The sequence below is a fragment of the Manihot esculenta genome, chromosome 9 (genome assembly GCF_001659605.2).
Source record: "Manihot esculenta cultivar AM560-2 chromosome 9, M.esculenta_v8, whole genome shotgun sequence".
Classification (NCBI taxonomy): domain Eukaryota; kingdom Viridiplantae; phylum Streptophyta; class Magnoliopsida; order Malpighiales; family Euphorbiaceae; genus Manihot; species Manihot esculenta.
The window spans coordinates 25,706,052-25,717,830 of record NC_035169.2 but is presented as its reverse complement, the minus strand read 5'-3'; the positions used below and the strand labels follow the sequence as shown (position 1 = coordinate 25,717,830).

Sequence of the window (11,779 nt, the reverse complement as noted above, 5' to 3'; positions counted from 1 at the left end):
TTTTTCAATTGTCTATTACTATATGATAGATTTTTAAAAATGTAGAGACTAAAATAGACATTTTATTAAATCACAGAGACTAAACTGTAATTTATTTTTTTATTTATTGTGAAAATACAATAAAATAATCATTCTATATGGTAAATTTTAAACTGTTTGCCATAGACTTATGGCTATTATAGACACATATGGAAATAGTTTTTGATCGGTTTCTGTTAATCTAATAAGTAGTAGTGAACTAAGCCAATACATCATCCAAATTACAAAATCAAGGGAACATTTCCTTAATAATCACATAACTCAAAGAATGAAATTAATAAATTAATCAAATTAAAATGCTTACCCTTTTATAAATAATTTATTTTAAATAAGCGCAAATAATAATAAAAAAATGAAGTTATAAAATAAAAATGAAATTAAAGAAAACGTATTATTATATTAACAATAACTTTTCTTTTTTGTCATTGATTAGGCATATAAATAGGTAAAACTTGAAAATTTTTTTTTTCAAATTTATACCTATTTTTATACATAATTAATTATTAAAAATCTAATACTCCGACATAAATAAAATTATAAAAAGCTCCCAAAATAAAAGATTTCATAAAAACAAATAAAATAAAGGAAAAATAAAAGGTGACAAGTACTCTTACGTCATGGATTATGGCATTATTCTCTAACAGATGGTTTCGCATTGACTGCGAATCCAACTTTATGCAGCATACAGCCCATAGCTTTTCATGCAAGAAAAAGAAAAACTAAAAAAAAAAAAAAAAAAAAAAGAGGATACAAATTCAAAAACGACACTGCGGTTTGACGACGGTGAGCCCACATCTCAAGCCAAAATGCCTTATAAATATGTAGCTTGAGAACCCAGATTTGCATCAAACATCTTAAAGCTATATCTTGGTTGCTTAAATCGTTGATTTCCAACAAGAATTTGAAGAGCATGGCTGATAATGCAGAGGTGATTCTGTTGGACTTCTGGCCAAGCCCTTTTGGTATGAGAGTTAGGATTGCTTTGGCAGAGAAGGGTATTAAGTATGAGTACAGGGAAGAGGATTTGAAGAACAAGAGTGATTTGCTGCAGCAGATGAACCCAGTTCACAAGAAGATCCCAGTTCTCATCCACAATGGCAAACCAGTTGCTGAGTCTCTTATTGCTGTTCAATACATTGATGAAGTCTGGAAGGTCAAAGCTCCATTGCTTCCCTCTGATCCTTATCAGAGAGCTCAAGCTAACTTCTGGGCTGATTTTGTTGATAAGAAGGTACTCTTCTTCCTTCCTTTTTTTTTTTTTTTTTTGCAAGTAAAAAAGACAATAGTCTTTTTATTTTTCCTTTCTTTTTTACCAAAGAAATATAACGATTAAGTTACTTTTCCCTTTTTTTTTTTTTTAAAAAAAAAAGCGCTATGTCGTGTTGGGTATTCTTAAAAGTAAATAGCACAACTTCGTACATAATATATATATACGGAAGAAAAGTGGAAAAAAGACTAAACATGCAAATTTACCCGTGTATTTATTGTTATTTAATTTAATCCATTTTTTTGTCTAAATTAGTCTAAAAGTTTCAATTTAAGCTTATTTATCCACAAATCAAAATTTTTATGTTAAATTTTTTGATTTCATGATTTAAAATAAAATATAAGATAAATTATATTTTAATTTTTAAATTTTCTTATAATTAACGGTTTGATTCAATCTCTTAATGTAGTTTATCAAGGAGTAAAGTATAGTTTATAAAAAAAAAAAACTCAATCTTTTAGTCATTAGCATTTGAGTGATATATAATATGGGGATTTGGGATGCAGCTATTTGAGCTTGGGAGGAAGATATGGGCAACAAAAGGCGAAGAGCAGGAGGCAGCAAAGCAGGGATTCATAGAGTCCCTTAAGCTCCTGGAAGGAGAGCTTGGAGAGAAGCCATTCTTTGGGGGTGAAAATTTGGGCTATGTGGATGTTGCTCTTATGCCATTCTATAGCTGGTTTTATACCTATGAGGTGTGTGGAAATTTCAGCATAGAGGCTGAGTGTCCTAAGCTTATTGAATGGGCTAAAAGGTGCTTGGCAAAGGAGTCTGTGTTCAACTCTCTTCCTGATCACAAGAAGGTCTATGGATTTATGTTGGAGCTGAAGAAGAGATTTGGGATAGAGTAGAGAGGCCATTGCTTAGAAAGGAGATTAATCACCTGGGTTTTAGTTGTCTTGTTTTTTGGCTTTCAATGGTGTGCTTTTCTTTGCTGTTTCATATCTAATAATAAAGGCATTTGATTAATTACTTTGTATGCAATATTGGTTTGATTATTTACTTTTATTCAATACTTTAACTATATTTACATATTTTTATGTTAAATAATATTTGATTTAAATTAAAATAATCGACCGAATCGAATCAAATTAAAAATCGAGTATGATTTCATATTCGATTCTAATTTTTTAAAAATCGATGATTTTAATTCAATATTAATTAAAAAAAATAATAGCAAAACTGAATCAAACTAAATCCAACCTATCGGTATTTCTATATAATTTTAATAATATAGAAAGATTAAATTCTAATCAATATTGAAATATCTTAATTGAATCTTATAATATAAAAAATTAAGTGTAAAAATTAAAAAATTTAAGTAATGAAATCCACCATTATACCAATTTAATTTAAATTTATTATTTTCTCAACTAATTTGATTGAATTCGAGTATTACAAATATTTAAATTTTGATTTTTAATTTATTTACAAATTATTTAAAAGTAAATAATTCAATTCAACACATAATAAAAATAAAAATAAAATACTAACAGCTGAAAAAATTTCTATCTTTTATCAATTTAATTTAAACTTAAATTTTTATTATTTAATTTAATTCAATTTTGAATTAAACTATCAAATACTCTCTTTTACCTATTTTTTTATTGTTTAAAAATAAATTATTTACCAGCAAACAATTTAATTAAACTCTTTTATAAATTAATTGATGATTGCATATTTAAAAAATAAATTTTATTAATAAAAGTAAAATTTTAAAATTGTTAATAATAATCTGATAAGAAATATAAACATTTTGTAAAATCTGTAATGGGAAAATCAATATTTGTGATGTTTAAATTTTAGTTTTTTGATTTAAACCTACTTTCTTTTTTTTTAAAAAAAAAAATGGGAAAATCAATATTACTTTCTAACAAGTAATAAAAATAACGAAATATTAACAGCTAAATAAGTTTTTTATTTTGTTATTAAATAAAAAAAATAACAATAAAAACAAATGCATTTTAAATTTTAAATTTTATTAATTCCGTTCGCTTCAATTTTGGATCAAATTGATTACAGGCTCATTTTTACTTATTTTCATTATTTGCTGTTTAAAATTGAATTATTGTGACTACTAATTCTATTATGAAAAGGTGATGGATTTAAATAAATTTTTTGAAAAGATTTTGAAAAGTAAGTTTTCTGAAAAGATTTTGAAAAGTAATTCAAACTTGACATACCAATATTCTATAAATGTAATTAATAGAAAGCAGAAATCAAATTAACAAGCTAATTTTATCAAACTCTTATTAACAATAATTCAAACTTGCATATAGATATCTCATATTAATAAAGAGAGCTTAAAAGTAAAGAAATTAGAAATAAGAATGTCAAACTGATAAAGAACTATTTAGACTCTGTCATGAGTTTTAATTAATATTGTTTGTCTAAGATGATATAAGATAAAAAATAGGTTAGAATAAAAATCTTATTGAAATTCTTTAAATATTGAAAAGTAAGTTTCTAATAGTCAAGAAAGACTATTTATAATATAAAAAAAATCCTAATATGAAAAATTATAAAAATATCTAAAAAAATAATTAAAATGCAAAATTGACCCCTAAACGATAGAATTTTCATATCGAATTTTGTGACAGGCTTACGGCCCTTGTCACACTTTTGAAAGTCATGCGTCTCAAAATTTCTTTTCTGAAAAGTTACCGTGGGTCTCCATCGGACGTCGGCAGCAAAAATTAGATCCGGTCTAAGTTTGCCGTAAAGTCCAAGACTAGTTGCTCCATATCATTCCCTTCCTCTTGTAAAGAACTCGACCTCGAGTTGTCATCAACAAGGTAGCACTGAAATAGATCCGCCACGTTAAACGTTTTAGAAATTTTCATCTTATTTGGGAAGTCAAGAACATAGGCATTGTCATTAATCTTCTGAATAATCTGAAATGAACTAATCTTCTTAGCATCAAACTTTTTATGTTCTCCACCACGCTCCTTATTGTACCTGTTTGAAAATATTCACGTGCTGCTTTGCCAAGTTGCTTGCTGCAATACTGTTGTGAGAACCTGTAGGAAGGGCAATAATATCAACTGTATGCACTGGGTTTTTCGGTACACAACTGCAAACGGTGATATCTTTGTGGAGTTTTGGACAGCACTGTTGTAAGCAAATTCTGCTTGTGCAAGAGCAAGATCCCAAACAGTTTTCTTATTACTGCAGATGTAGCACAAAAGATTGCCAAGCGTACGGTTCACCATTTCAGTTTGACCATCAGTTTGGGGATGGGCAGCACTGCTGTATCGAAGTTCAGTTTCAAAATATTTTCATAAAGTCACCCAGAAATAAGCTAGAAACTTCACATCTCTATCAGAAGTAATGGTCTTAGGGACGCCATGTAAGCGAACAACCTCCTAAAAAAACAATTTTACCACATGAGAAATATCATTAGTTTTCTTGCAAGGAATGAAATGTGCCATTTTAGAGAACCTAACAACAACAACAAAAATGAAATCAGATCCACGTTGAATACGTGAAAGACCAAGAACAAAATCCATAGACAAGTCCTCCCAAGGATGTGCTGGAATAGGTAGTAGAGTGTATAAGCTTGTATTTTGTGAATGTCCCTTCTAAGTTTGACAAACCACTTCTGGATCATCCGATTTGTATCCCTTTTTAATTGTGGCCAGTAAAAACGCTCCTTTAACCCAGCAATAGTCTTGTCACGTCCCAAATGACCACTTAAACCTCCTCCATGGACCTCTCGAATCAGCTTTTTCCCCAAAGAAGATCAAGGAATGCATAACCTGTTCTCCTTAAAAAGGAAGCCATCATGTATCAAGAACCCATCGGCAGGCTTGTGAGCTTGGACTCTAGCTCATATATCAGCAAAGTCATCATCTGTAGCATATAAATCCTTTAGAAATTCAAAACCTACAATCTCCTGATTAACCGTAATCAACAGAGCAGCCCTTCTACTCAAAGCATCTATCACCTTATTACTATGGCCAGCCTTATATTTTATAACATAATGAAAGGCTCCAAAATAAGCTGCCCATCGAGCATGCATCTTATTCACATGTTTTTGAGTTTTAAAGTGGATAAAAGATTAATGATCTATATGAATAATAAACTCTCACCCCATCAGATATTGCTCTCAAGTTTTAAAAGCTCGGAATACTGCATATAGCTCATGCTCATAAGTAGACCACTTCTTCTTAACTTTATTCAGTTTCTCACTAAAGAAGGCAATAGGCCTTTTAGATTGTGACAATACTCCACCACTTCCAACTCCACAAGCATCACATTCAACCTCAAACAATTTATCAAAATCAGGTAGAGCAAGAATAGGGGCAGAAGTAAGCTTATCTTTAATCTCTTCAAAGTTCTTGTTGGCAACGTCGGTCTAAACAAATTTCTACACTCTCTCTTTCTTCAAACAATCTGTGATAGGGGCAACGATACTGCTGAAATTTTTGATAAATTGTTGATAGAAGATAGCAAGGCCATGAAAGCTGGAACTTTAGAAATAGTTTTGGGAATGGGCCAATTTCGTATTGCTTCTACCTTCTTCTCATCAACATGTATCCCTTATGTACTAACAATAAATCCCAGGAACAGAACGCGCTCCGTCATATAAATATATTAATACCAGCTCACTTTCTTATAAGACTGGTAGGACTTGACGAAGATGCTATAAATATTCTTCTTCGCTGCGGCTAAAAATCAATATGTCATCAAAATAAACAACCACAAATTTACGTAAGAAAGGACGCAGAACCTAGTTCATAAGTCGCATAAAAGTACTAGGTGCATTCATCAAACTAAAGGGCATAACCAGCCACTCATACAAGCCTTCCTTAGTCTTGAAGGCGGTCTTCCATTCATCTCTTTCCTTGATCCGAACTTGGTGATAGTCGCTTTTAAGGTCAATCTTAGAGAAGACTTTAGATTCGGATAACTGATCCAGTATGTCATCCAGTCGTGGAATAGGAAATCTATACTAAACTGTAATTTTGTTGATGACCCAGCTATCCACGCACATTCTCCGAGTCTCATCTTTCTTTGGAACTAATAGGGCATGTACTCCACAGGGGCTAATACTCTCCTGAATATGCCCCTTCTTCAATAATTCTTCAACCTGTTCTTGGAGGATTTCACTCTCCTTTGAACTCATCTTGTAATGAGGCAGATTCGATAATTTTGATCTAGGAATGAGATCAATCTGATGTTGGATATCCCGCAACGGTGGAAGTTTGGTTGATTCCTCCACTATCTTAGGAAACTCCTTCAACAGCTCTTTGACGGGTGGTGGTAAATATGATGCATCCTCCATTGCCCCTTTTGCTCTCACCAATAAAGTTAGTATGCCTTTAGATTTTTCAACTATGCTTGATAGCCTCTGCACTCCCATGAAAACAGCAACAACATTCTTCCCTTCCACTTTAGAATATTTCGCAGAACCGGAAGGCAAAATAGTAATCTTCTTTTGATTCCATGTCAACTGCAAAGCATCAACATCGAACTGCCAATGGTGACCTAGCAAAATTCCATAGCAATCCATATCTATAACATCACAATTAACATGTTCAGTATAAGATTTACCGATCAAGATAGGCACGCTGCAGATTTTGTTGACCTCAATTGTTGAACCTTCCTTAATCCATATGAATTTGTATGGCGAATGGTGCGGTTATGTAGGCAACTGCAATTTCTCCACCAATTGCTTAGCTATCAGATTCTTATAACTGCAGCTATCTATAATTAGCCTGCAAATTGCCTCTCCTACTCGACACTTTTCTTGGAAAATCTTCCTCCTTTACGTCTCATCCTCCTATTGTGTTGAGCACAAGATTTTCTTCACCACATAGGTGACCTCTCCATCTTTAGAACCAGCAATAGATCCATCATCGTCATCCACTTCTTCCTCAGATTCAGCCACCTGCTCAACCACATTAACCTTTCGGCGATCAGTATTAACTCCTCTACATTCTGGACAATTATTCGATCGATGACCAGGTTGACTGCAGCGGTAACATATGTCTCCCATTGGTTTCTGATAAGGATTAGTTCTGCCTCCTTTATCTGTTGTAGTGGTGACTGCTTTTCCTTTACTATCTCTCCTTTCTTTCAAAGTATTCTGAGGGTTGCCAGAATTTATAAGCTTCGAAGGCTGCCCGCTGTAATTGCCTCTATATTGCTGCATCCCTGTCGAACCAAAATTTCTATAATTAAAATTTTGGTTATACTACTATCGTGGCTGCCACTCAACATGCTCTTCTACCTTTTTTGCCATCTCAATGGCGTCTGTCAAAGTGAAAATCGCAGCTACTCCCATCATTCAGCGAATTTCGTGATTCAGGCCCTTCTGATAATGAGCAACCTGTTGGGCTTCATTCTCGCAGTTTCCACACCTCGTCTGCAACCTCAAAAACTCCTCAGTATATTCATCCACCCTTTGATTCCCCTGTACACAGTCATGGTACCGGTTATACAAAACTTGAGCGTGATCGCTAGGCAAGAACCGCTATTCAATCATCTGCTTCATCAACACCCAGTTTTGTATGGGTTATAGCCTTCTCTGATAGAGTTCGTTTTGAATCGAATTCCACCAGACTACTGCACCCCCTTTTAACTTATATGCCACAATCAAAACCTTGCTATCCTCTTCCACGTTTATAACTTCAAAGAAATGTTCAAGCTCTACCAGCCAATTAAGAACAGATTCCACATCCAATGAACCAGGAAAGTTATGAAGGTCTATCTTGATCTTGTAACCTTGCTGATAATTTTGTTGGGAATTTGCAGGCATAAGATTGGTAACTAGCTGGGGGTGTGCGGCAGCGGGTGGTTGGTGAATTCCTTACTGCAGGGCTAACTGTCCGATCATCTCCCTCAATTCTGCTAAACATGCTTCAATTGCAGCAAGTCGCGCCTCTTGGTTGTTTGCCATGATCGAACTTTTGCTCTGATACTAATCTGATAAAGGACTATTTAAACTCCGTGAGCAGTTTTAACCAATATCATTTAGCTAAGACGATACAAGAGAAAAGATAGGGTAGAAGACGAAAAGTCTTATTGAAATTCTTCAAATATTGAAAAGTGAGTTTCTAATAATCAAGGGAGACTATTTATAATAAAAGGAACCCTAATATGCAAAATTATGAAAATATCCAAAAAAATAATTAAAATGCAAAATTGACCCCTTAAACGATAGAATTTCCATATCAAACTTTGTAACAAGCCTATTGCCCATGTCACATATTTAAAAGTCGTATGTCTCGAAATTTCCTTTCCAAAAAGCTATCGTGAGTCTCCATCGGACGTCGGCGGTAAAAGTTAGGCCCGATCCAAATCTACCGTAAAGTCTAAGACTAGTTGCTCCATGTCATAAACATAGAGATTTTATAAGGGATCGACAAACATAGCCTATACCCACTCTTCTAAGGTCCTCCCTTAAGTCCTCACTTCACTAAACCTCTTTTAACAGGCAAGACAACAACCTTTCATACAATCAGCAAGCTTCTTAGGTGCTTGTAGACCTTTAAATGTTTGATTCACACTCAAACTCTCACTTTAGTTTCAACAGGTGCTTAGAGCCTCTATCAAATGACCACACATTTGATCAACTTTATATAGGTTTTGGTTCAGATTAAAAACACACTCAACAACTCTTATCAGATACAGCAGAAATGCTATTAAAATGAGAGAAAAAAGATTTATGAATAAAGATTTATGAATAAAGATCAAAAGTGTGAATGAAAAGTTTTTAATATAAAGGTTTCAAAATGCTCTTAGACATTCAGTGCTTTCATTTTCCATTTATGAAGAGATTTAATCTCTTAAATAGATGTCTAAAAAAATTTTCTTTCTTAGCTGCAGAGATAGCTCAATGGTAATAATTTTGAAAAAAACTAGTTAATAAAATATTGAAATTCACGTAGACTGAAATCAGTTAATTTTACAGACTGAAAGTAATTAACTAAAATAAGTATAGACAAGAATTAAATATCTAAATTTAAACTGTATCTAAAATTAAATATTTAATTTTAACCTTTCAAAATAATTTAAAAAAATGACTTAAAATATTTTCTTTGCTTTTCAAAAAATAAAATGAGATGATAATTTTATTATTATCGTGTTAACTCACTCACTCTTTTACGGTATTACAATAAATTCTGAAAACATTTTTTTTAATTTTTTCTTTCTTTTATTCATTTTATGTTCCAATAGGAGACTTCTATCCTTTCGATGCAGGAAAAAAGTCCCAAAATAAAAGATTTCATAAAAACAAATAAAATTAAGGAAAAGAAAAGGTGACGAGCACTCTTACGTCATGGATTATGGCATTATTCTCTAACAGGCAGTTTCTCATTGACTGCGGATCCAACTTTATGCAGCATACAGTCCATAGCTTTTCATGCAAGAAAAAGAAAAACTAAAAAAAAAAAAAAAACAAAAAGAGAATACAAATTCAAAAACGACACTGTGGTGTGACGACGGTGAGCCCACATCACAAGCCAAAATGCCTTATAAATATGTAGCTTCAGAACCCAGATTTGCATCAAACATCTTAAAGCTATATCTTGGTTTCTTAAATCTTTGATTTCTAACAAGAATTTGAAGAGCATGGCTGATAATGCAGAGGTGATTCTGTTGGACTTCTGGCCAAGCCCTTTTGGTATGAGAATTAGGATTGCTTTGGCAGAGAAGGGTATTAGGTATGAGTACAGGGAAGAGGATTTGAAGAACAAGAGTGATTTGCTGCTGCAGATGAACCCAGTTCACAAGAAGATCCCAGTTCTCATCCACAATGGCAAACCAGTTGCTGAGTCTCTTATTGCTGTACAATACATTGATGAAGTCTGGAAGGACAAAGCTCCATTGCTTCCCTCTGATCCTTATCAGAGAGCTCAAGCTAACTTCTGGGCTGATTTTGTTGATAAGAAGGTACTCTTCTTTCCTTTTTTTTTTTTTTTTTCCAGTAAAAAAGACAATAGTCTTTTTATTTTTCCTTTCTTTTTTACCAAAGAAATATAACGATTAAGTTACTTTTCCTTTTCTTTTTTTTTTTTTTAAAAAAACAAAAAGCTATGTCATGTTGAGTATTCTTAAAAATAAATAGCACAACTTCATAGAAAATATATATATATACGGAAGAAAAGTTGAAAAAAGACTAAACCTGCAAATATACCCGTGTATTTTTTGTTATTTAATTTAATCCATTTTTTTTGTCTAAATTAGTCTAAAAGTTTCAATTTAAGCTTATTTATCAACAAATCAAAATTTTTATGTTAAATTTCTTGATTTCATGATTTAAAATAAAATATAAGATAAATTATATTTTAATTTTTAAATTTTCTTATAATTAACGGTTTGATTCAATCTCTTAATGTAGTTTACCAAGGAGTAAAGTATAGTTTATAAAAAAAATAAACTCAATCTTTTAGTCATTAGCATTTGAGTGATATATAATATGGGGATTTGGGATGCAGCTATTTGAGCTTGGGAGGAAGATATGGGCAACAAAAGGCGAAGAGCAGGAGGCAGCAAAGCAGGGATTCATAGAGTCCCTTAAGCTCCTGGAAGGAGAGCTTGGAGAGAAGCCATTCTTTGGGGGTGAAAATTTGGGCTATGTGGATGTTGCTCTTGTGCCATTCTATAGCTGGTTTTATGCCTATGAGGTGTGTGGAAATTTCAGCATAGAGGCTGAGTGTCCTAAGCTTATTGAATGGGCTAAAAGGTGCTTGGCAAAGGAGTCTGTGTTCAACTCTCTTCCTGATCACAAGAAGGTCTATGGATTTATGTTGGAGCTGAAGAAGAGATTTGGGATAGAGTAGAGAGGCCATTGCTTAGAAAGGAGATTAATCACCTGGGTTTTAGTTGTCTTGTTTTTTGGCTTTCAATGGTGTGCTTTTCTTTGCTGTTTCATATCTAATAATAAAGGCAGTTGATTAATTACTTTGTATGCAACATTGATTTGATTATTTACTTATATATTTTTAAAATAAGCAATATTTGATTTAAATTGAAATAATTGATTAAATTAAATTAAATTAAAAATTCAGTATGATTTCAAATTTGATTCTAATTTTTTAAAAATTTGATGATTTTGATTCAGTATTAATAAAAAAATAATAGCAAAACTGAATCCAACTAAATTCATTGATTAATAATCCTATATAATATTGATAATATAAAAAGATTAAATTCTAATCAAAATTGAACTATCTTAATTGAACCTTATAATATTAAAAATAAAGTATAAAAGTTAAAAAAATTTATATGACCAAACTGAATCGTACCAGTTTAATTTAAATTCATTAATTTTTCTCATAATTTGATTGAATTTGAATATTATATATATTTTAATTTATTTACAAATTATTTAAAAATAAAAAAAAATCAATTCAACACATTTAGAAGTAATAAAAATAAAAATGAAATACTACCAGCGGAATAAATTTTCTATTTTTTATTAAATAAAAATATATACGTAAAAGTTAAAATTCTAATCAAAAT

At 31.9% G+C, this 11,779-nt stretch overlaps 2 protein-coding genes across 2 annotated transcripts; both read left to right on the top strand.

The window, feature by feature from the left end:
* The first annotated feature begins 869 nt into the window (after window positions 1-869).
* Window positions 870-2,288, top strand: LOC122724674 (probable glutathione S-transferase parC). The gene is made up of 2 exons (XM_043960380.1): window positions 870-1,270; window positions 1,813-2,288. The coding sequence occupies exons 1-2, from the start codon at window positions 950-952 to the stop codon at window positions 2,155-2,157; spliced, it is 666 nt and encodes a 221-aa protein (XP_043816315.1). The 5' UTR covers window positions 870-949; the 3' UTR covers window positions 2,158-2,288.
* A 7,519-nt stretch (window positions 2,289-9,807) lies between these two features.
* Window positions 9,808-11,230, top strand: LOC110622461 (probable glutathione S-transferase parC). The gene is made up of 2 exons (XM_043960351.1): window positions 9,808-10,207; window positions 10,753-11,230. The coding sequence occupies exons 1-2, from the start codon at window positions 9,887-9,889 to the stop codon at window positions 11,095-11,097; spliced, it is 666 nt and encodes a 221-aa protein (XP_043816286.1). The 5' UTR covers window positions 9,808-9,886; the 3' UTR covers window positions 11,098-11,230.
* Window positions 11,231-11,779: the final 549 nt, after the last annotated feature.

Excerpts from the sequence above, each read along its gene's own strand:
- LOC122724674 (XM_043960380.1), top strand. The coding sequence starts at position 950 with ATGGCTGATAATGCAGAGGTGATTCTGTTGGACTTCTGGCCAAGCCCT. Across the intron at positions 1,271-1,812 it reads CTGATTTTGTTGATAAGAAG|CTATTTGAGCTTGGGAGGAA; the intron begins GTACTCTTCTTC and ends TTTGGGATGCAG.
- LOC110622461 (XM_043960351.1), top strand. The coding sequence starts at position 9,887 with ATGGCTGATAATGCAGAGGTGATTCTGTTGGACTTCTGGCCAAGCCCT. Across the intron at positions 10,208-10,752 it reads CTGATTTTGTTGATAAGAAG|CTATTTGAGCTTGGGAGGAA; the intron begins GTACTCTTCTTT and ends TTTGGGATGCAG.